This window comes from Oryctolagus cuniculus, chromosome 18 (assembly GCF_051225735.1).
Source record: "Oryctolagus cuniculus isolate XC-2025 breed Fujian yellow rabbit chromosome 18, ASM5122573v1, whole genome shotgun sequence".
NCBI lineage: Eukaryota > Metazoa > Chordata > Mammalia > Lagomorpha > Leporidae > Oryctolagus > Oryctolagus cuniculus.
In genome coordinates this window covers 11,482,386-11,506,724 of record NC_142884.1, presented here as the reverse complement: position 1 = coordinate 11,506,724, position 24,339 = coordinate 11,482,386, and the positions used below count along the sequence as shown (strand labels likewise).

The window sequence follows — 24,339 nt, the reverse complement described above, 5'->3', positions numbered from 1 at the left end:
GAGAGCTGAATCAGAAGTGGAGCAGCTGGGACTCAAACCGGCGCCCATATCGGATGCCTGAGCTTCAGGCCAGGGCGTCAACCTGCTGTGCCACAGTGCTGGCCCCCCTCTCTCTTTCAAATAAGTAAATAATAAATAAGTAAAATAAATCTTAAAAAGGAAAACCAATACAGCTATGTTTAAAGTATATTTTCCCTAAATACAGTATGACAAATTACATTATTTATATAGCATTTGCATTGTATTAGGTATTATAAGTAATCTATAGCTCATTTAAACTACATGGGAAGATAGGCATAGGTTGTATGCAAATACTCCATCATCTTATATAAGCAACTTGAGTTTCTTCAGATTTTGGTATTTAAGGGGAGGGAGAGGTCCTGGAACCAATCCCCCACGGACACCAGGGCAGGTCTAAGAATTTATTTGAAAGGCAGAGTTACAGAGAGAGAGAGGAGGAGAGAAAGAGAAATATTTCCATCTGCTGTTTCATGCCCCCCAAAAGCCACAGTGATGGCGCCATCCGGATCTCCCACCAGGGTGGCAGGGCCCAAGCAGTTGGGCCATCTTTTGCTGCCTTCCCAGGTGCATCAGCAGGGAGCTGGATCCGAAGTGGAGCAGCTGGGACTCGAACCTGAGCTCATATGGGAGGCCCGTGTTGCAGGCCACGGCAAGTCTATGTATTATTTGTCAGAGTTTCCTCAGTAGACCATAATGTTCATGAAGATATGGCCTTGCCTATCACCCACTCTGTTGAACCACACCTCCACTGCCAGGAGCTCAGTAGGCGCTTTGTAAACATTTGCAGAATTGAAAAGCCTCGTAAAAGGCCGCGTGGGCATCCCCGTGGGGCCATAAGTCGCGCCAGTTTTTGGGCCAGCAACGGGGGCAGCCTCCGTCACGTGACTGGTAGTCGCCGGCTGGCCCTGGAGGCTCCCGACGTCCACGTGGTCCCTGGTTCCCCGGGGGAGGTACTGCGCAGGCGCGGCTCCCCGCGCATGCGTAGACACAGCCCGGGCGTTCGGCCGGCGGCAGTTGGCGGCGCGCGGGACCGGCTGCCTGTTGGCGTGAGCGGGACCGGAGCGGAGGCAGAGCGAGGCCGCGCCATGGTGGAGAAGGAGGAGGCGGGTGGCGGCATCAGCGAGGAGGAGGCGGCGCAGTATGACCGGCAGATCCGCCTGTGGGGACTGGAGGCCCAGAAACGGTCAGGGCCGGTGGGGCGTGCGACACCGACGGTCTGGAGGGGCCGCCGCCTCTCTCGGGCGTTGGGCGCCCTGAGGGAGCGGCGGGGAGGTCTGGCTGCGAGAGAGGAGGCGGGAATTGCGCGCGGGGGTGGCAGAGCCCCTGCGAGGGCGGGGGGGGGGGGTTGACGAGTGGGAAGTGAGCGCGACCCTGGGATGGTGGGCGGGCGTCCCGCGGGACTGGACGCGGCTGTGGGCGGCGTGGGGGAGTCGTGAGCGGATTGGCAGGATTCAGACCTGGGGAACCGGACGCCCCGAAGGAGCCACGGTGGGGTTGAGTGGCGGGTGGCGGTCTAGGGGGTGGGGAGGCACCCGGGGTGCTTGGACTGGGTGGTGAGGTGGGGAGGGCATAGTTCTTTCATTCGTAGATAGTGAGAACCTGTCTTGTGCCGCACGCGAGGGAGCCCGTCGGACCGTGAGCTGACCCTCTTGGGGTTCCTGAGGGGCGGGCCCGCCGACGGAATGCTTCTGGGCAGAAACAGGGTGGGCGCCTGCAGGGGCTCGGAGAGTAGAGGGGGACGGTCTGGAGGGACCGGAAGAGATTACCTGTGTCTAGGTGTGGGGGCTGTGGGGTCGGGGAGGGGTTGGGCGGGACGGCTCTGATTGAGGCGGTCGAGTCTATCAAACATTGAGCACCTGCCACCGGCACTGTTCTAGGCTCTGCGCATCCTGATTCAGGGAACTAAACTGGGTGCTTGTTCGCAGGGAGCTGGCATAGTGATTGGCGATACGATCAACCTAAGAAATGGGATGTTTGGTAATGCAAGTGCCTGGGAGAGAAAAGCTGTAAAAAATGGAGAGGAGAGGGACCAATTTTTTAAAAAGAGCTATTTATTTATTTATTTATTTGAAAGGCAGAGTGACAGAGAGACAGAGGCAGAGAGAGCGGTCTTCCATCTGCTGGTTCACTCCCCAGGTGGCTGCAACCACTGGAGCTGAGCTGATCAGGAGCCAGGAGCCAGGAGCTTCTTCCGGGTCTCCCACACAGGTGCAGGGGTCTAAGCACTTGAGCCATCTTATACTGCTTTCCCAGGCCACAGCAGAGAGCTGGCTCAGAATTGGAGCAGCCGCGTCTCGACCTGGCACCCGTATGGATGCAGGCACTGCAGGTGGCGGCTTTACCCACTATGCCGCAGTACTGGCGGAGGGAGCTATTTGGATAGGGTGTCAGGGAAAGCTGAAGAGGTGGCGTTGAGCCTGAGATGTGTGTGAGGAGCAAGAGCCCTGAGGCCACCTGGCAGGACCTTAGCAGAGAGCACAGCAGGTACGGAATGCTACAGGCTGGAGTGTGCTTAGTTAGCAAAATAGGGCAGCTACCGCCCTATTCTTATTCTAAGTGCGCTGGGAAACCCAACTGGAGACTTTTGAGTGTGTGTGTGGGTAACATGACCTGATTTGTGTGTGTGTGTGTGTGTGTGTGTGTTTTTTTTTTTTTTTTTTTTTTTTGACAGGCAGAGTGGACAGTGAGAGAGAGAGACAGAGAGAAAGGTCTTCCTTTGCCGTTGGTTCACCCTCCAATGGCCGCCGCTGCAGCCGGCGCACCGCGCTGATCCGATGGCAGGAGCCAGGAGCCAGGTGCTTTTCCTGGTCTCCCATGGGGTGCAGGGCCCAAGCACCTGGGCCATCCTCCACTGCACTCCCTGGCCATAGCAGAGAGCTGGCCTGGAAGAGGGGCAACCGGGACAGAATCCGGCGCCCCGACCGGGACTAGAACCCGGTGTGCCGGCGCCGCTAGGTGGAGGATTAGCCTATTGAGCCACGGCGCCGCCTCCTGATTTGTGTTTTAAAAGGATCACAAGGGTGTGTGGAGAGTAGGTTTAAAGTGGGCAGAAGTAGGGGAAGTGTTGGGCGTAGTGGTTAAAGATGCTGCTTGGAATGCCGGCGTCTGAGTGCAGCCTCCTGCTAGTGTGTGCCCTGGGAGGCAGCAAGTGGTGGCTCAAGTAGTTGGGTCCCTGCCACACACGTGGAGGTGTGGATTGAGTTCCCAGGCGTTTGGGGAGTGAACCAGCAGATGGGAGATCTGTCTTACTATCTGTCTCTCTTTCTCTTTCTGCCTTTTAAATGAACACATTTTATTTTTTTGGAGCAGGCATCCCATATGAGTGCCGGTTCAAGTCCTGGCTGCTCTGATTCCAGTCCATCTCCTCACTAATGCACCTGGGATTGCCCAAATGTTTGGGCCCCTGCCACCTGTAAGAGACAAGGGTGGAGTTCCTGGCTCTTGACTTTGGCTGAGTTGTGGCCTTTTGGGGAGTGAACCAGCAATGAAAGATCTCTTTCTCTGTCTCTCCCTCTTTGTCACTTTGGCTTTCAAATAAATATTTCTAAAAATTTGATTGAATGTGGACAAAAGTGGAAGTAAAGATTCCACTTAGAGTGTTGCAATAATCTAGTGGAGATGAAAATAATGATGACTTGAAACTCTAGAGAAGGGGGTCAAATATATTTTCTGGGTTTTTAAAAGAAGATTTACTTATTTAGTTTAGGCTCACTGCTGTTTTCCTTGCAGCATAATCACATAATAGGGGCAAACTGACACCTGTCTGCGTTCTGTGTGCTCCAGCAAGTGTTGCGTTGCCTGTCAGAAGCATGTCTATTCTTCCATTTCTGCTTTTTTAAGAAAGATTTATTTATTTATTTGAAAGAGTTACACAGAGAGATCTTCCATCTGCTGGTTCCCTCCCCAGATGGCTGCAACTGCTGGGACTAGGGCTGGGCCAGGCTCAAGCCAGGAGTCAGAGTTTCTTCTATGTCTCCCGCATGGGTAGCAGGGGCCCAAGCACTTGGACCTAACATTAGCAGGGAGCTGAATTGGAAGTAAAATAGCCAGGATGGACGTGACCCAGGGCCAATATGGAATGCTGGTAGTGCGTCTACGATGGCTTTGCTTAGTGCGCCGCAGTGCCGGCCCCTGGTTTCCTTGTACTGGACAGTATCTTATCCTGTATCTCAGAGTGAGGAAAGGCATGTGATTGGAAAGAGGGAAATAGCTGATAAGCATTATGAGAACAAACACTTTATAAAAGCCCAGGAGTTAAGATAGGAGTTTTTTGCTTTTGGTTTTTTTTTTTTTTTTTTTTTTTTTTGACAGGCAGAGTGGACAGTGAGAGAGAGAGAGACAGAGAGAAAGGTCTTCCTTTGCCGTTGGTTCACCCTCCAATGGCCGCCGCGGCCGGCGCGCTGCGGCCGGCGCACCGCGCTGATCCGATGGCAAGAGCCAGGAGCCAGGAGCCAGGTGCTTTTCCTGGTCTCCCATGGGGTGCAGGGCCCAAGCACCTGGGCCATCCTCCACTGCACTCCCTGGCCACAGCAGAGGGCTGGCCTGGAAGAGGGGCAACCGGGACAGAATCCGGCGCCCCGACCGGGACTAGAACCCGGTGTGCCGGCGCCGCTAGGCGGAGGATTAGCCTAGTGAGCCGCGGCGCCGGCCAAAGGCAAAGTTTAAAGAGGAGGAGAGACAGGTATCTTCCATCCACTGGTTCACTCCCCACATGGCCACAATGGCCGAGGCTGGGCCAGGCTGAAGCCAGGAGGCTGGAACTCCATTTGTGTCTCTTCATGTGGGTGGCAGGGGCCCAAGTACTTGGGCCATCATCCACTGCTCTCCCAGACGCATTTGTAGGGAGCTGCTTTAGAAGTGGAGCAGCTGGGACTGACCAGCACTCATATGGGATGCCAGCATTGGCAACTTAACCCACTGCGCTAGGACACCAGCTCTGAGATAGGAGTTTGTTTCTCTCTCTCTCTCTCTCTCTTTTTTTAAAGATGCATTTATTTGGAAGGCAGAGTTACAGAGAGGCAGAGAATGAGAGAGGTCTATCATCCGCTGATTTACCCCCCAAGTGGCTGCAAAGTCCAGAGTTGGGTCAGTCTGAAAGCCCAGAAAGAGAAAGGAGCTTTCTTTGGGTCTCCCATGTGGCTGGTGGGCCATCTTCTGCTGCCTTCCCAGATGCATTAGCAGGGAGCTGGATTGGAAGTAGAGCAGGTAGAAATCAAACTGGGGCTCTAAATGGGACTCTGGCGCAGACGGTGGCAACTTACCTGTCTCACCATCCCTGGCCTTAGGCTTTGCATCTGTAAAAAGGAGGGTTGAGTGTGACTTAATCGTGGACTCTTTCCACTGAAGTTCTGATTTTATGAAAAAAAAAATGGGACCACAAAAGCTGCCCTTTTTTCAGATAGTCATTACCCAATTACTGCTGCTGTTCAGAACTTCAGTTGGTTCCATGGAACATATATTTGTTATGAAAGTGACTGAGTAGTACTGTGTACCACAGACCAATGTGTATTTCCCCCTGTAGGAGGTTTTCTAGTTTTCACGAGTTCTAAAAGAATATAACGTTAGGACCAATTTATTATAGTGGTTGGTAATTCAGTTTAAATCTTAGCTCCAGAACTTCTTATTTGTTCTTGGATACCTTTCCCCCCACCCCCCTTTTTAATTAAAGATTGAGAGAGAGAGAGAGAGAGAGAGAGAGAGAGAGAGCTTCCATCCTCCCATGGCTGCAATGGCCAGGGCTGGGTCAGTCCAAAGCCTAGAGCTGCTTCCAGGTCTCCCACGTGGGTGCAGAGGCCCAAGCACTTGGGCCATCCTCCGCTGCTTTCTCAGGCGCCTCAACAGGAAGCTGGATCAGAAGTGGAGCAGCTGGGAATTGAACCAGTGCCCATAGGGGATGCCTGTGTTGTAGATGGCTGCTTAACCCCCTGTGCCATAACGCCAGGCCCTTGGGTACATTTTTTGCTTCAGTTTTCCCATTTATCAACTGGAAATGATAGAATCTACCTTATCAGATTGTTGAAGTAAATGAGATAATGCATGAATAGTGTGTCACACTCAGAAATTACAGCTACAATTATTTGACAATTACAAATCACAAAAGAAGGGAAACTACATAGGAAATAGTCCAGCAGGATAAAGTGAGTGTGAAATAGGAGTCAGGGCAGTGGGAGAGTAATTGAACTATTTAAGGCCCTAAAAGGTTTTAAGAACAGGTTCAACAGTTTAGAAAACTGTCCTTTTAAATGAAAGCCAGCGTTCCATTTTATTACCCCAACTATTTCTTGCTCTGTTCTAGGTTCTTAATACAGCACGGTTGTGCGGCCTGGGCGTATGCTATGGCCGCTGCAGTAAGATCAGGGAGGTGACCTTGGGAGCCATTTGACCTTTGTGTCAGATTTCCTCAGCAGTGAAGAGATGATAATAACACCTACTTGCAGGCCGGCACCGCGGCTCAATAAGCTAATCTTCCGCCTGCGGCGCCAGCATCCCGGGTTCTAGTCCTGGTTGGGGCGCCGGATTCTGTCCCGGTTGCCCCTCTTCCAGGCCAGCTCTCTGCTGTGGCCAGGGAGTGCAGTGGAGGATGGCCCAAGTGCTTGGGCCCTGCACCCCATGGGAGACCAGGAGAAGCACCTGGCCCCTGCTATCGGATCAGTGCTATGCGCTGGCTGCAGCGCGCCAGCCATGGCGGCCATTGGAAGGTGAACCAATGGCAAAAAAAAGGAAGACCTTTCTCTCTCTGTCTCTCTCTCTCACTGTCCACTCTGCCTGTCAAAAAAAAAAAAAAAAAAAAAAAAAAAAAACAACAAAACACCTACTTGCTCACTGTGTCGTGAGTATTGGTTAATTATCCTGCTTGCAAGGTCGCGGAAGCTAACATGCAGTCCAGTGTATCTCCAGAGTGCTGTTTGGGCATTCACCAAGTTCTCTTAACTAGGATTCCTGGTTGCAATAGCTTCAGTTGTAGCATTAGGAGGAGATGCTGACCACTGAGTTTGCTTCTGCAGCTATCACTAATTGTGTGTGAGGCGCTGCTCTGTGTGCTTTGCAAACATTTTGTTAATCTTCGTAACAGCCCTGAGAGTTGGGTGCCATTGTCTTTCCCAAGGGGGTACATTGGCAGAGGAAATGCCAAAAGAGGCCATGGCTGTGGTGACACTGATGGCTGCTCCTAAGCAGATGAGGCTAGGGTTTGGCAGAGGAACGGCAAGAACTGGCACTGAAGCCAGGAACATGGCCCTCCCTGAAGCCCAAGGAACACACAGTGAAGTTCAGGAGGAGTGCGCAAGGTGCAATGCATCCCAGTGTCCATGACCGTATGTTTTCCTCTTAGTAGCCCCTCCTTTAAAAAAATTATTTATTTGAAAGGCAGAGTTAAGAAAGAGGGACACAGATCCTTCCATCTGCTGGTTCTTACCCAGGTGGCTGCAATGGTCAGGGCTAGGCCAGGCTGAAGCCAGGAGCCCAGAACTCTATCTGGGTCTCCCACGTGGGTGACTGGGACCAAGCAATTGAGCTGTCTTTTGCTGTTCTCTCAGTTGCACCAGCAGGGAACTGGATCAGAAGCAGAGCAGCCAGGACTCTTAACTGACACTCCACTGTGGGCTGCCGGCTTCACAGGCGGTGGTTTCCCCTGCTGTGCCACAACGCCGGCCCCTGGTTTACATTTTGAGATTTCACTGAGATGGGGACAGTGGCTTGTAGAGGCCAAGAATGGAAGCAGTGAGATGAGGTGCAAGGCTGTTGTAGTTCTGTGGGTGAGAGTGATGTGGCTCAGACTAGGGTGGTGGCTGTAGGAGTGGGGGAAAATGAGTGCCTGGGGCTGCTCTGACTATATTCTGCCTAGATTTGTGTCCACTTGAGTTGTTCTATAGGACAGTTCCTAAAGAGGAATTGCTACATCAGAGAATATAATAATAGCCAACATTCAATAAGTGCTGAATGTGTGTCAGGTACTGCTTTAAGTACTTTTCATGTAATGAGCCATAGATAAACCAGTCTCAGGCCCCTGCTATGGTTAAGGATGAAGAACCTAGGCATTGGGGCTGGCTTCAACGCCAGCATCCATGGGAGCACTGGTGTGAGTCCCCGGCTGCTCTACCTTTTTTTTTTTTTTTTTTTTTTTTTTTTTAGTTTATTTTGACAGGCAGAGTGGACAGTGAGAGAGAGAGACATAGAGAAAGGTCTTCCTTTGTTGTTGGTTCACTCCCCAATGGCTGCTGCGGCCGGCACACCATGCTGATCCGAAGCCAGGAGCCAAGTGCTTCTTCCTGGTCTCCCATGTGGGTGCAGGGCCCAAGAACTTGGGCTATCCTCCACTGCCTTCCCGGGCCACAGCAGACAGCTGGACTGGAAGAGGAGCAACTGGGACAGAATCTGGTGCCCCGATCGGGACTAGAACCTGGTGTGCCAGCGCTGCAGGCGGAGGATTAGCCTATTGAGCTGCGGCGCTGGCCTTTTTTTTTTTTTTTAAGATTTTATTTTTTATTTATTTGAAAGACAGTTACAGAGAGAGGCAGAGACGGAGAGAGGTCTTCCATCTGCTGGTTCATTCCCAAAAGTGACTGCAATGGCTGGAGGTGAGCCAGTCCAGGAGCCAGGAGCTTCCTCCCAGTCTCCCACACGGGTGCAGGGGCCCAAGGACTTGGGCCATCCTCTGCTGATTTCCCAGGCGCATTAGCAGGGAGCTGGATCGGAAGTGGAGCCGTCAGGACTTGAACTGGTGCCCATATGGGATGCTGGCACTGCAGACGGTGTCTTAACCTGCTGTGCCACAGTGCCAGCCCCTGCTGGGTGCCTTTGCATCCACATTTTACTGGATTATCCAGGGGATTAAATGGTGATGGCGCTGGGACTAGCCTTTCCATTTTACAGATGAATAAACTGAAATCTAGAGCAACTGTGTAGCTTTCCAGGTCACCCAGTTAGGAAGCATCACAGCCAGAATTGGAAAACCAGGTCTTCACACGCTAAAGGCATCAGTACTTGTCAGGAGTGCTGATCCCAAGAAGAAGTTAACGGTTTGGAAACAAGGAGGCCCTTGGTACTATTTGGACATACAGATCCCCAGAGGAGAGCAGGGCTGTGCTAGCTGTCCTTGATCTACTAGAGCAGCCAAACAGGCCAAGACATGATCTTGAAACTGAAACTACAGGTGAGGGGCCAGTGCTGTAGTGCAGCGGGTTAAAGCCCCAGCCTGCAGTGCCGGCATCCCATATGGGCACCCGTTCGAGTCCCAGCTGCTCCACTTCCGATCCAGCTCTCTGCTGTGGCCTGGAAAAGCAGTAGAAAATGGCCCAAGTCCTTGGGCCCCTGCACCCTTCTAGAAGAAGCTCCCAGCTCCTGGCTTTGGATCAGCTAAGCTCTGGCCATTGCGGTCATTTGAGGAGTGAACCAGGAGAATGGAAGACCTCTCTCTCTCTCTCTCTCTTTTTCTCTAGCACTGCTTCTCTCTGTAACTCCTCTGTCTTTCAAAATAAAATCTTAAAAAAAAAAAAAAAAAAAAAAAAAAAAAAACAAAGAAAGAAACTACAGGTGAGGCAATGGCAGTGGCAGTACCAGGTGACAGGGAGCCTGGTGGACTAACAGTGACCTTAGAGACCTGGCCTGTATGTGAAATACAAGGGCGCTCAACCTTACTGTTGTCAAAGGTCTGTTGTGTGTGTATGTAGTCTCTGGAAATGTGGTTTATGATCCAAGCTGACTCCCAAGGGATGGGAGGAGCCCTGGGAAGCTGCATCGCTTTCCTTTCTCTTTCCGCTCACTGGTGTAGTGCTTGAAATCTGATTAGAGACCTGCCTGATGCTAGCCTAGGTATTTGTCATGCCTGTGTGCTGTAAGCTCTCATCCTGTTTCCTTCCTTTTAGTGAAGTGGAGTTGTTGCTTGAAAGATTCGTGTCTGCTAGCTTGTGACTGGCACTGGAGAGGTCCCATAGGAGAAAAAGCCAAAGGACCTGGATCCAGATATGCCTTTGAGGGCAGTATTGTCAGTTTTACCTTCTGATGGTATTTGCGAAGGAAATTCAAAACCTGCTAGCATCAAGAGTCAATGCAGAACCCGATCTTATCAGCTACCATTCTTTTTTTTTTTTTTTTTTTTAATTTATTTGAAGGACAGAGTTAGAGAGGTACAGCAGAGAGAGGGAGGTCTTCCATCTTCTGATTCTCTCCCCCAAATGACTGCAATGGCCAGAGCTGAGCTAAACTGAAGCCAGGAGCCAGGAGCTTCTTCTGAAACTCCCACTTAGGTGTAGGGGCCCAAAGACCTAGGCCATAGCAGAGAGCTGGATTGGAAGTGAAGCAGCCAGTACTCAAACCAGCTCTCATATGGAATGCTGGCACTATGGGCTGGGCTTTAACCCGCTGCCCCACAGCGCTGGCCCTTACTATCCTTCTATTTCTATATTTTTTCTTTCTTTGAAAGACAGGAATCTCCGTCTGCTGGTTCTCTCCCCACGACAGCAGTAGTCTGAGCCAGGCCAGGCTGAAGCCAGGAGCCCTGAACTTAGTCCAGTACACTGTGTGTGTAGCAGGGACCCAGCTACTTGAGCCATTTATTATTACCTGCTGCCCCTTAGGATGCACATTAACAGGAAGCTGGAATCAGAAGCTGAGCTGGGGCTTGAACTCAGGCACTCTGATCATGGGACACAGGCATCCCACCGCCTTAACTGCTGCACCAAATGCCAGCCCTCAGCCACCATTCCTTGAGACTTGTAGTCTAATTATACATACAAGTATCCATAGTTTTTGGGATTATAGTTCGTAGTCTTCTTGGATAGTCCCCTAATGCTGGTATTTGGAGAGAATTGACTTATTATGTAAATTAGTAGCAGTCTCCTTGTCCAGCACAACTTGAGTTTCTGTGAAACTACTCTTAGTTCTTGCTAATCTTTCTCAGTGTGAATAAGCATGGATCTGTTGCAGAAATACCATTTTATTACAGGATGCTGCCTAAAATCCTGGTGGGGTTGTTTAGCAATAAATAATATAATAATAAATAATAATGTAATAATGTTTACTTTTTTTCAAATCTGAGAAGTTCTGATTCTTGTTTGAGAGATTTCAAATAAGATATTGGACCTGTCTTTCCTTCTGTTGACCTCAGAGTGAAGTCTTGGGGTAGTGTAGCCTCTGACTGCCTATTTTAAAGAAGATTTTATTAGTTTATTGGAAAGGCAGAGGAGGGGCCAGTGTTATGGTGCAGTGGGTTAAGCCACTCCCTGTGATGCCGGCATCCCATCTGAGCGCCTGTTCAAGTGCTGGGTGCACCTGCCCACCCTTGTGGGAGAACCAGATGGAATTACAGGCTCCTGGCTTTTACCTGGCCCAGTCCCAGATGTTGTGGTCATTTGGAGAATGAACCAGTGGATGGAAATTCTCTTGTCTCTCCCTCTCTGTAACTCTGCCTTTCAAATAAATAAATACATCTGAAAAAAAAAAAAAAAAAAACAACAAGAGAGATTATGTTATCTGTTGATTCACTCCCCAAATGACTAATAGCTGAGGTTGGGCCAGGCCAAAGCCAGGAACTGGGAAGTCACTCTGGGGCTCCCATGTGGGTGGCTGGGCTTCCCAGAGTGTGCATTAGTCAGGGGCTGGAATCAGAAGTGGAGCCAGGACTTAAACCCAGCCACTCGAATATGAGATGTGGGCATCCCAAGCAGAATTTTAACCACTAGACCAACCTGACTGCCTTTTTGAAACTTCCTCTTCTGTCATTTTAAAGACTTAGATCTAAATAATCCGTATGTTTGCTTTCTGCTTGTGTGCTATAGCTTAATCAGGACCCTTTCTCACCACCGTTCTCTTACTTTAACTATGTCCCCTGTCCTCCTTGGCTTTCCATCTTGCTTAGACAAATGCTAAATCCCTTCTCTGCCTGTCTGCCTGCAGGACGTGGCTCCCTGCTGTGTGCAATCTCCTTTCCTCCTTTCTTCCTTTTGCGCCTGCTTCTCAGTCCCTGTGCGTCCTCCCTGAAGCCTGCCAAGTGCTCCTGCTTCGGTGGTCTCTCACTTGCTGCTTTCAGTCTGAACACTCTGCTCCCAAGCATCTGTACAAGTACATTTGTCCTTCGTTTCATTTTGAGTTTTACTCAAATAGCACTTTCTCAGAAAGGCTTTTATGATCACTCTAAAAGGTATTCTCCTTTATCCTTATCTTGTTTGATTTTCTTGACTTTTGACATGTTTCTTTATCTGTCTATCTGCCTTCTCTTCTGGGAGGTGCAGGGACTTGATCTTACACACTGCTGTGTTTTTCTTTGTTGTTTTTTTTTTTTTTTTTTTAAGTTATTTATTTATTTGAAAGGCAGAGTTAGAGAGGCAGAGGCAGAGAGAGAGGTCTTCCATCCGCTGGTTCACTCCCCAGATGGGCACAACAGCTGGAGCTACGCTGATCTGAAGCCAGGAGCCAAGAGCTTCTTCCAGGTCTCCCACGTGGGTGCAAGGGCCAAGGACTTGGGCCATCTTCTTCTGCTTTCCCAGGCCGTAGCAGAGAGCTGGATCGGAAGTGGAGCAGCTGGGACTTGAACCGGTGCCAGTATGGGACGCTGGCACTGCAGGCAGCGGCTTTACCTGCTACACCACAGCACCAGCCCCACTGCTGTGTTTCTACACCTCGGAGGGGTGCCTGGCAGGGCAGGTGCTCAGTAGATACTTGCTGAATGGACTGTGAACAGGAGAGATGGGAGCCCGTTTCTTACATTTGAGGCCACGATGCGTCATCTAGTGGGAACTAAAATTCTTTCTTTGTTATTTGCTCTTTTGTGATTCAGCAAGCTCCATGGTCCTGTATCTTTGGGTTAACAATGTCTGCCTTACAGGCTGCGGGCCTCCCGGGTGCTTCTTGTCGGCATGAAAGGACTTGGGGCTGAAATTGCCAAGAATCTCATCCTGGCAGGAGTGAAAGGACTGACCATGCTGGATCACGAACAGGTGCGATGTTGTCACATCACTGCTATGGTCTCTCTCCCCTCCTCAGTGTGAACTCTTGCCGATTGTAGCCAGTGTCTGCTGGCGCGCTCAGGCAGGGGAGGAGAGGTGGCAGTAACGGAGCTGGAGTCTTTGGAGACCGAAGGGGCCAGCGCTGGGTTTGCGTTGCAGTTCCAGCACAGGCTTCACCTCAGGGAGCTGGCCTTTTTGTAAAATGGAGCTGATTGCTTCTCCCTAGGTGGGTGCTTGCTGGAAGTAAAGAAGTGGTTTTTTTTTTTTTTTTTTTTTTTTTTGACAGGCAGAGTGGACAGTGAGAGAGAGAGACAGAGAGAAAGGTCTTCCTTTGCCGTTGGTTCACCCTCCAATGGCCGCCGCGGCCGGCGCGCTGCGGCCGGCGCACCGCGCTGATCCGATGGCAGGAGCCAGGAGCCAGGTGCTTTTCCTGGTCTCCCATGGGGTGCAGGGCCCAAGCATTTGGGCCATCCTCCACTGCACTCCCTGGCCACAGCAGAGGGCTGGCCTGGAAGAGGGGCAACCGGGACAGAATCCGGCGCCCCGACCGGGACTAGAACCCGGTGTGCCGGCACCGCTAGGCGGAGGATTAGCCTAGTGAGCCGCGGCGCCGGCCTAGAAGTGGTTTTCTAACCTGAGCTCCAAGTTCTCCTGAGTAACTGATCAGAACAGCAGAGTTGCCTGTCGGCTTTGCTGTGTCACCTTCACCCCAGCGATTCTTTTTTTTTTTTTTTTGACAGAGTGGACAGTGAGAGAGAGAGACAGAGAGAAAGGTCTTCCTTTTTGCCGTTGGTTCACCTTCCAATGGCCGCCACCGTTGGCATGCTGCGGCCGGCGCACCGCGCTGATCCGAAGGCAGGAGCCAGGTACTTCTCCTGGTCTCCCATGCACCCCAGCGATTCTGATGTAGAAGATCTGGGCTGGGGCCCAGGAATGCACACCTTTAAGAGCTATCTTGAAGAGGTTTGGTAATGGCCACAGACTCTGGGTCAAAGAAATCATGTGTGGACTGCTCCCCATAGGGTGTGGACACAATAAACATCCAATAATTAATAATAATGATATGGCATATGACATAGCGTGCTTAATCAGTAATGGGAGTGCCAGTATAGTTCCAATTTAGCTGTCCCTGACCTGTATTCAGGGTGAAAATGAGTGATTCTTTACATTCTTGATTTTTTTTTAAAGATTAATTAATTTATTTGAAAGGCAGAATTACAGAGAGGCAAAGGCAGAGAGAGAGAGAGAGAGAGATCTTCTATCTGCTGGTTCACTCCCCAGATGGCCACAATAGCTGGAGCTGTGCTGATCCGAAGCCAGGAGCCAGGAGCTTCTTCCTGGTCTCCCACACGGGTGCAGGGGCCCAAAGACTTGGGCCATCTTCTGCTTTCCCAGGCTGTAGCTGGATTGGAAGTGGAGCAGCCAGGATTCGAACCAGCGCCCATATGGGATTCTGGTGCTGCAGGCGGTGGCTTCACCCGCTATACCACAGTGCCATCCCTCCTTGATATTTTAGTTTTTTGGTAAAGAATTTCAAGCAGATAACAATAGGAGAATAACAGTTGATGCCCCATCTACCTGGTGTCCACAGAGATGCCAGTTTGTTGGTCTGTATTTTTCTCCCTATATATTTTTGGACAATGTTTTTGAAGCAAATTCCATAAATAATGTCTTTTGTTTTGATAAAATATTGCCAAGATTGTTATATTTGGATCTTTTAGGCAGTGAACAGGGGTTCTTTCTGTTTGTGCTAAATAACTAGTGCACAGTGTGAATCGTAGCCTCTGGGGACAAAAGGAATAGCCAATGGAGTTTTTTAAAGCTTACCTTCTTTGGGGGTTCAAGGGAAAAGTGATATCTGGGATTATTAATTTTTAAAGAATTCTGTAGTGTGACGAGAAACATGGATTGGCTCACTATCACAGCCACAAATTGGTTTTGAATTCAATTAAAAAAAAACTTGCAAGGGAAAAAAACTTCCTGCAAGATGCCTGGTTTTTAAAGGTCAGAGCCCTTGGCTGTTCTAACTTCTCCCCAACTGCAGTGCCCTCCAGAGGCAGGAGCCCCATTTGGAGGAAGAATTAGGGGTGGGGACAGAGGACGAGAGCCTGAGGAAGGAGGGTACCCAGCTGTGGAAGTCCTTGGCATAGAAAAAATGAAACTACATGGGGTGATGACTTCTCCTCTGGCCATGGGAACCTGAGAATGGGGGATGACCACATAACGAAGGGTGTGTGGTGCAGTTCTGACACCCCTATCAGTACAGTGGTGAGGACTACCCAGCTGGGGACAACAGACTGGTTTTATCCATTACTTCTTCACTCTGGAGACCCCCTGACCTGCCTAACATGGTGGTTCTCTACCTCGGCACCGCTTTAAACTATCTAGGGAGTTATTTAAAAAGCAGAGTTTTCCAGGTGAGTCTAATAATAGTCTGGGAGGCTTGTGAATCCCTGGCTTCGTACAGCCTGATCCCTGTTAGCATCCTCAGCTTGACTCAGTCAGACGAATTGGACGGTTCAGGAACGTGCCATGGTTCTCCCCTCTGCCGTTCCCTGGTGACCCTTCGGGCTGGGATCCTCCAAGGAGGCCTTGGAATCCAGGAGACTTGCTCACATGCCAGCTTCTCAAGCTGGACAAGGACTGAGCTGCTCAGACTTAGTTTACTCATCATTGAAAAGGAAGATATCAGTTACTTAACGGTCAGCAGGCACGTGAGAGCCCCTGCTGGGTGTGCTGAAGTTTGCTAGGAGCTGGCAGTAGACAGCTACTCAAGGTTTGGCTCCCATTCTCAAGTCTTTCCAGAAACCAGAGTGGGCTCCCCAGCTGAGATTGTGAAAGGGAGACATGGAAAGTTTCCTGGAGGAATGACCTGAGCCAAGTTTTAAAGAACAAAGAGGAGTTTATCAAGGTGAGGGGCTGCGTTTTGGGCAGGGAAATTAGCGGTGGCACAAAGGCACCCAATAACATGGTAAAGATAGAAAATAGCAAGCAGTTTGAGGTCTTTGGAGCTTTTGAGCCCCAAAGTGGTAAGGAGGAGGGTCAGGTTGAAGATGAGGTCTGAGTCAGGAAGGCCAGCTGTGGAGCCCCTCTGCAAACTTTTATATGATCCTCTACGTGTGTGGCTGCCTTGAAGCATTTCATTTTATATTTAAAGATTTATTTATTTTAAAGGCAGATCAACAGAGATCTTCCATCTGTTAGCTCACTCCCCAAGTTACTGCAACAGCCAGGGCTGGCCCAGGCCGAAGCCAGGAGTCTGGAATCCTGATCTCCCACAAAGTTGCAGGGATCCGAGCACTCAGGCCATCTTCGACTGCCTTCCCAGGCGCCTTAGCAGGAAGCTGGATCCAAGTGCTCAGATAGGGGTTGCTAATGTCTCAAGTGGCAGCTTAACCCACCGCACCACAGTGCTTGCCCCTCGTTGAAGAATTTTAACTGGAGGCGGAGGTGGGGAGCAATCTGGTCAGCTTTGGACTTTACCAGTAATATAGTAGACCACTTACTGTTGGGACAGATCACTAATCTAGATCCAGTAGATCCTTAGCAGGTTGCTTTAGTGGTTGAGATGACAGATGGCAAGAAGCACGCAGGTGTGAGACTGAGTTGGTGCCGTCAGCTGGCCTGTTCCTGCGGGAGTTGACCCTTACTGAAGGGCTGTAGCAGTAGCATCCCATCCAGTCCTGAGAGCAGCTCCGAGATTAGGACCTTATCCAGGTGATTATCTCTGCCTTACAGAGAAGGAGCCTGAGGGGGAGGACTCGGAGTCCTGGCCCACGCTGTCTCAAAGTGGTTAGTGCTGGCCAGGATCTCGGCAGTCTGATCCAGGGCCCTGCCTGCCCTCTGCTGTCTCCCCGTGCTGCTGCCGGCAGGATGGGGAGACCAGGTTTCTGGCTTGGATGTGACTAGGTGGGTGGGCAGTGATCCATCACCAGACAGCAGGTGTCGGAGCAGTCAAGAGGAAATGGCTGGTGGATGGTTTGATAGACAACTCAGGAGGCCAAACAGAAATCTGCCCAGGTAAGAGTGATCGAGATACAACACAAGATTTTGTAGAACGTAAAAGAGGCCTTCGGTTGTTGATGGAACTGTGGAGTGAAAAGCTGAGTGGTTCTGAAGGGGCTGGTGATAGCTGCACCCTCTAGCAAGTGCTAGGGTAGGGGTTTGCAATGAAGGATCATCCTGTGCCCTGCTAGTAATGGTAACTGCCTCTGTTGGGGGGGTAGGAAGTGTCTGTTTTTATTAACATTCTCATTTTACGTGTGATTCCTGCGTAACTTGTCAAGGTGATTGAACCAGTTGAATCACTTGTCAAAGTGATTGAACCAGAGCCTGAATCAAAGATTAGGGTCCAGCCTGAATTATTCCAGAGGCCTTGTTCCTCACCACTGTGACGTGCAGCGTCTCGATGCTGCATGAGATCTCTGAAGAAGCAGGACAGGGTCGGTCAAGGGTGATGGTAGGGTTGGCCTGCAATGGGGGGAGGACCAGCTCTTTTTTTTTTTTTTTTTTTTTAATTCGTTTTTGTATACTTGAATGACAGAGCAAGAGCGATCTCCCATCCACTGGCTAAATGCTAACAACAGCCCTGACTAGCCCAGGCTGACGCCAGGAACCTGTACCTCCAGCTGAGTCTCCCATGTGGGTGGCAGGGGCCCAGTCACTTGTGCTATCAACCACTGCCTCCAGGACGCATTAGCAGGAAACTGGATCAAACTGACACTCAGATACGGGATGTGGCATCCCAGGTGGCGGCTTCACCCGCTGTACCACAGTGCCTGTGCATCCAGCTCTTCTTGTAGGAGGAAAGGTAGTGAGGAGGAGTGTGCTCAGAGAGTGGGGATGGAGCTGATTTCTGTTTAAGCTCCTCTTGGTTAGGTGCCAAGGTCATTTGCAGTGATGAAGGGTTAACTTAGATGTTTGGTGTGTGAAGAAATGCTTTGTGAGTGTGGAATCTGAGTCTCCTGGTGGCTGTCAGGGTTTATATCATTTCATCTTTCAGGCTCTGCTGTGGAAGTCCTCTGCTCCAGTCCCCTCTATTGTTCTGGTTGAATTTCATTGAATTTAAAAGTTCATTTTTACGAAAGATTTACTTACATTATTTGAAAGAGTTACATTGAGAGGGGGAGAAACATTATCTTCCACCTGATGGTTTACTCCCTACGTGACTGCATTGGCCAGAGCTGGGCAGGCCGAAGCCAGGAGCCTGGAACTCCACTGGGGTCTTCCACTTGGGTGGCAGGGGCCAATCTTCCCCTGTGTTCTTTTTTTTTTTTTTTTTTTTGACAGACAGAGTGGACAGTGAGAGAGAGAGACAGAGAGGAAGGTCTTCCTTTGCCGTTGGTTCACCCTCCAATGGCCGCCGCAGCTGGTGCACTGCAGCCGGCGCATCGCGCTAATCTGAAGCCAGGAGCCAGGTGCTTATCCTGGTCTCCCATGGGGTGCAGGGCCCAAGCACTTGGGCCATTCTCCACTGCCCTCCTGGGCCACAGCAGAGAGCTGGCCTGGAAGAGGGGCAACCGGGACAGAATCCGGCGCCCCAACCGGGACTAGAACCCGTTGTGCCGGCGCCGCAAGGCAGAGGATTAGCCTAGTGAGCCACAGCACCGGCCTTCCCCTATGTTCTTAGCAGGGAGCTATATCGGAAGTGGAGCAGCCATAACTTGAACTGGCACTCATATGGGATGCCGGTATCCTAGCCAGTAGCTTAACTCACTGTGCCATGGTGTTGGCCCCTAAAGTTCATTTTAAGCATTCTCAATTGTGTCTGAATTTTGTACTAGTATGGTTTTTTTTTGTGTTTTTTTTTTTTTGTTTGTTTGTTTGTTTTTTTGACAGGCAGAGTAGACAGTGAGAGAGAGAGAGACAGAGAGAAGGGTCTTCCTTTTGCCGTTGGTTCACCTTCCAATGGCCTCCGTGGCTGGCGCGCTGTGGCCGGCGCACCGCGCTGATCCGATGGCAGGAACCAGGTGCTTCCTCCTGGTCTCCCATGGGGTGTGGAGCCCAAGGACTTGGGCCATCCTCCACTGTACTCCCGGGCCACAGCAGAGAGCTGGCCTGGAAGAGGGGCAACCGGGACAGAATCCGGTGCCCCGACCGGGACTAGAACCCGGTGTGCTGGCGCCGCTAGATGGAGGATTAGCCTAGTGAGCCGTGGTGCCGGCCAGTATGGGTTTTTTGTTTTTTTTTTTTTTTTTTTTTAATTATTTTTTATTTACTGGAAAGACACAGAGATCTCTGATCTACTGGCTTACTCCCCAAATGCCCACAGCTGGGACTGGGCCAGGCGGAACCCAGTTTGGAACTTAGTCTGGGTTTCTCATGTGGGTGGCAGGTACTTGAGTACTTGAGCAATCACCGGCTCCTCCCAGGGTGCACATTAGCCGCAAGCTGGAATTGAAAGCGGAGGCAGGACTCAAATCCAGGCGCACTCATGTGGGACGCAGGTGTCCCCAGGGGTGTCCTCACCACTGTGCCTTGCACGAGTCAGGTTGTAAACTGCATGAGACAGGGACCACACTTAGCGTTGGGCACATGTAAGGGTTTAGTTTGTTAGCAGTTATCAATGTGAGAAGGAATGCATGGACTTTCTTGTTTTTCTCTATAAACACAAGGGGGTGCTCTTTAACCACCAATGCCCAGAAAAAAAGTTAAAAGTCAAACATCTGTTTCCAATTTTATTTTTATTTTTAAAAGATTTTTTATTTATTTGAAAAGCAGAGTTACAGAGAGAGAGAACTTCTATCCACTGCTTCATTCCCCAAATGGCTGCAACCGCCAGGGCTGGGCCAGGCTGAAGCCAGGAGCCAGGAGCTTCCTCTGGTTCTCCCACATGGGTGCAGGGGCCCAAGCGCTTGGGCCACCTTCCACTGCTTCCCCGGGTGCATTAGCAGGGAGCCTGATCGGAAGTGGAGCAGGCCGTAGCTTTACCCAGTATCCCACAACGCTGTCCCCCAAATGTCCTGTTTTAAATAGCCTTTTCTCAGAAGGAGGACTGAGAATAGGCAGTCTGCATTGGGCATATTGCTGCAGGAACTGTTAACCAATTAGATGGTAAGTGTTCTAGCCAACCTTCAAAATTAAAAAAGCTCATTGTCTTTGGAGCATATTTCCCAGAAAAAAATCAAAGGTTTAAGAAAAAAAAAATTATTTCTAGGTATCTCCAGAGGATCCTGGAGCACAGTTCCTGATCCGGACCGGGTCTGTTGGTCGGAACCGGGCCGAAGCCTCCTTGGAGCGTGCCCAGAACCTCAACCCCATGGTGGACGTGAAGGTGGACACTGAGGAGATAGAGAAGAAGCCGGAGTCGTTCTTCACGCAGTTTGATGCTGTGAGTTTCGCGGTGGAAGATCTGCAGAGAAATGAATAGTGGAGCATTCGCATCTCCCCATCTCAGATGAGCTTTTCCCCAAGTGCATTTTTTTTTTCTTTTTCTTTTTCTGACAGGCAGAGTTACAGAGAGACAGAGAGCAAGGTCTTCCTTTTTCTGTTGGTTCACCCACCAAGTGGCTGCTACGGCCGGCACGCTGCGGCAATCCAAAGGCAGGAGCCAGGTGCTTCTCCTGGTCTCCCATGGGGTGCAGGACCCAAGTACTTGGGCCATCCTCCACTGCACTCCTGGGCCACAGCAGAGAGCTGGCCTGGAAGAGGGCAACTGGGACAGAATCCGGTGCCCCAACCGGGACTAGAACCCAGTGTGCCAGCGCTGCAGGCAGAGGATTAGCCTAGTGAGCCGCAGCGCTGGCCCCAAGTGCATCTTTAGGCTGCTTAGTTCTCTCGGCTCAGTATGGCACATGGATGGCTGCGAGGTAGGGCCAGTCTGCTGGACCTGCTGTAGCCGCTTGTGACGTGCTGTCTGCTGGCTTCCTTTCTGTGCATATGGCCCCCAGACCAGGTTTCCATATTGCTGTTTTGTCTCCCTTCCAGAATCTTTGCACATAGCTGTGATACATTTTATTGCAAATGTTTTCTCCCTCATACTTCCCAATCTGGTGATTAATTTCGATGGTAGAGACATACTTTTGGCTAGAAATATCAAACTACAGCTGTGTTTTGTCTTGAGAAAGAGCACACCTGATCTTGGTGTACCTGCGTCTGCCTGTCTTTCTTATGTAGAAATGTAGAACTGAGCCAAATGAGGCAAATCCTCACTTGGGTTCACCACCAGATCTGTGCAGAGGTGAAAAAGGTGAGCTGAATTTTATGGCAGTACTGGGCACCTATCCTGGAAAAGCTTCACAAATCTTGGGTAACTGTGAAATAATCATGGTGAGTGCCTTTTTTTAAAATGACAGGCCTGTTACATGAGAGAGTAGAAGTTGAGTTGGGTGGTTTGTACTTCACAGATTTTGCACCCACATCTGTTCACTTGCAGTGTGGACGGATGCATTGTCTGTGTGTTTGTCCTTTTCTTTCTTCCCAATCTCTTTTACTTTGTAACTTTGTGTACTAGGACCCTTTCTACCTGGACACGTGTCCTCATTGCCTTACCCGTAGCAGCCACATTAGGTTTACTCTAGGTGTCCCTTGAACTTAGAGAATCGGAAGAGAGGTTGTTAGACTGGAAGCACGTGGCCTGTTGGTTGAGTAATACTGACTGCTTCATGGGCCCCTGGTTGGGGTGGTCCTCAGCCATGTTTCTGTCACTTTGGACTGGACTCCACAGGGAGTTGTTGGGTCCGCTGGTTGCGTGTTCACCTGTGGCTTTCTTACCTTCTCCCTGTGACTCTTCTCGGGCGGCTGCATCCTCTAAAACACCAGAGGAGAACATATCTCTGTGTTTCTTCGGTGTTCCGGCCGCAAGACAGCCGCAAAGAGGATCTAGCTTTTGTTCGTGGGAGAGCATGGCAGTCTGGAAGTTGTTTTTTGACTGGGATCCTCAAGATTCCCCTGAAAAGATGGTGTTTTGTGCAATTGAATTTAGCCATTTCCAGTACCTCAGTCTACCTGGAACAGAAACTCAGGGTCCACAGCCACTCTGAGGGTTCTGCTGAGTGAGTCACCAGTTCCTTGTCAGTCTGGATAAAGGGCACTCGGTCTATAACCTTTTCTTTTGTCCTTAAATTCAGCTGAAGTTTCATACACATCAATCAAACTAAAGGGGGAAAAAACATGACCTTTAGGTCAATTTTAAAAACTGGTTCTGCTCTCCCTCTAGCTCATTTGGATTTTAATAGGTTTAAGAGTTTAGAAATAACTTGCAAAGTTATTACTGTCTTTTTCATGAGACTATGAAATATGGTTTATGTATGTTCATAGGTTAGGGGAAACAAACTCATTTACTTTCTAGCTAGACACTTTTTGTTTTGGTTGCAGAAAGTGACAGTCTCATAATTTACATTTTCCACACACTGAAACCTACAACTTTTCCTTTGTCTTCTATCCATAGGATCCAAAGAACCTGTTGTACCAGTTTGAAGCTGGCTTTAAACATGCCCAGAGAGACTGCTCATTAAGATTCGTGTAGACATCTGGGCAGCAGTCCACAGCTTGCACAGCTCACACCAGCCCGTTCTTTCTTTCTGCAGGTGTGCCTGACCTGCTGCTCCAGGGATGTCATAGTCAAAGTTGACCAGATCTGTCACAAAAACAGCATCAAGTTCTTTACAGGAGATGTTTTTGGCTACCATGGATACACATTTGCGAATCTTGGGGAGCATGAGTTTGTGGAGTAAGTGTTGGGAGAATATTTTCAGAATTTAGTTTTCTTAGCTATTAGGAAATGAACCCTCAAAGGAAATAATTTTACAGTTATACTCAGAGCATTTTGAAACCAACTGGTGCTGACTGTACGTTCAGCATTGTGGGAGATATGACCTCTGTTCCCCAGACCATGGAGTCTGAAGCAAGCGGAGTTCTAGATGTGGGTGTTTGACAGTCTGGTCTTCACTATTGAAGCATGCTTTCTGCATGGGAGGGCTTGCTTGGTGTGTAAACGTTGGTTCCCCAGGGTGGGCTTGCATGTGTTCAGGTTGGAACGTAGTAAAACGTGGTTGTAGAACAGTGAGGTGGACAACGCCGGAGGCACCGTCAGCCCAGGTCTACCTGGGAAAAGCTCCAGGGTCCAGAGGCTGCTCTGGTGGCACAAGAGAACTTACCCGCTCATTTTGAACATTGGGGCTACAGACCTTGCTAATTCTCACATGATGGGACCTGCAGTGTCTTGAACTGGTAGATGAAAGATGGCAGATGACAGAGTATTGTAAAACTATATGAGCTCTTTTCGTGTTTTTTTTTTTTTTTCCCCCCTAATGTGCTGGTGTTTTGGCTGCAGTTTCTCACCCCACCCCCAGCTTGCTAAGGAGAAGTAAAGAGAGGTCGCGAGTGGCAGGATGGAGCTTCTTACCAGGGGTTTGAGAACTGCTGTCTTTGTTTAGCCTCTCAGGCAGGCCACTCAGTGTCTGGTCTGCATGTTTCTTGCCTGTAAAATTGAGACAGCGGAAGGACAAACATGTTCCAGATGCCTCCCAGCACTAGCTTTTTATGGCTTTAGGACTAGTTTTGGGCACATTGTAAGTGGATAAGGAAGTTGTAGTAATGAAAAGTAGACCAAATTATTTTAGTGTGAGCTGCCCATAGCAAAAGAGGAATTCCTTAATTAAAGGTTGCTGTCTATTTTATGGTTCCAGTAGAATGTTAACAAAGGAATCAGTTGAATTTTTTGAGAGCTTCTATGTGTTAGGCAGCAAGCTGAGCGGGTCATGGTATTTGGGTAACCAACTCATCAGGTGTCAGAGCTGGCATTTGAACCCCAGGCCTGTGGACTCCAAGGCTTTGCTTGCCCCTGTTCTATGAGCTGGCAATGTTCTTTCTATTCTAATGGCATGCTTCATCAGTTCTGTCCCCTTGTCACCCTCTAGGGAGAAAACCAAAGTTGCCAAAGTCAGCCAAGGAGTGGAAGATGGACCTGATACCAAGAGAGTAAAACTTGATTCATCTGAGACAACTATGGTAAAAAAGGTAGGAGGGTGTGGGGGGTCAGAGGGCAGAGGTCGGCAACCCTGGGGTCTCGTGGGGACTGGCCATTGCAGTTGCAAGTGAGCAGGTAGTCTGCTTTGTAGCTCTGTAGCCTGGGTTGGGAGTAGGGGGTGTCTTGAGGGGAGGGGCCCATCTTGAGGGGAGGCAGCTGCCTGGGAGCACTAGCTGGAGTACTAGCCAGCTGTTACTGTGAGGGAATGCGCAGGCCCAGGGATTCCAGATGTGACTTTCCAAGGGAACCAGAATGCAGATTTCAGTTTTTAATGCTGGTGTGCCTGCTGTCAGCCAGATGCATTGTGGTTATCAGGAAGGCATTTGGAGCAGAAGGTGGCTCCTTTTCAGTACTTTTTTTTTTCTCAGATTGATTAGACATTTGAGTAAGGTTGTTCGGTGGACAGGA

The 24,339-nt window shown here is 49.9% G+C and overlaps 1 protein-coding gene across 2 annotated transcripts in view; it reads left to right on the top strand.

Annotated features, from left to right (window-relative positions):
* The first annotated feature begins 989 nt into the window (after positions 1-989).
* Positions 990-24,339, top strand: part of SAE1 (SUMO1 activating enzyme subunit 1) — a 66,752-nt gene continuing 43,402 nt past the window's right edge. Inside the window, exons 1-5 of one of the 2 annotated variants that reach the window (XM_051837389.3) lie at positions 990-1,204; positions 12,842-12,953; positions 20,119-20,292; positions 22,490-22,632; positions 23,822-23,921. In XM_051837389.3, the coding sequence (XP_051693349.2) occupies positions 999-1,204; positions 12,842-12,953; positions 20,119-20,292; positions 22,490-22,632; positions 23,822-23,921 (735 nt within the window). In that variant the 5' untranslated portion in view covers positions 990-998. The remainder of the gene's footprint in view (positions 1,205-12,841; positions 12,954-20,118; positions 20,293-22,489; positions 22,633-23,821; positions 23,922-24,339) is intronic. The other variant, XM_089320524.1, reaches the window with a different exon arrangement.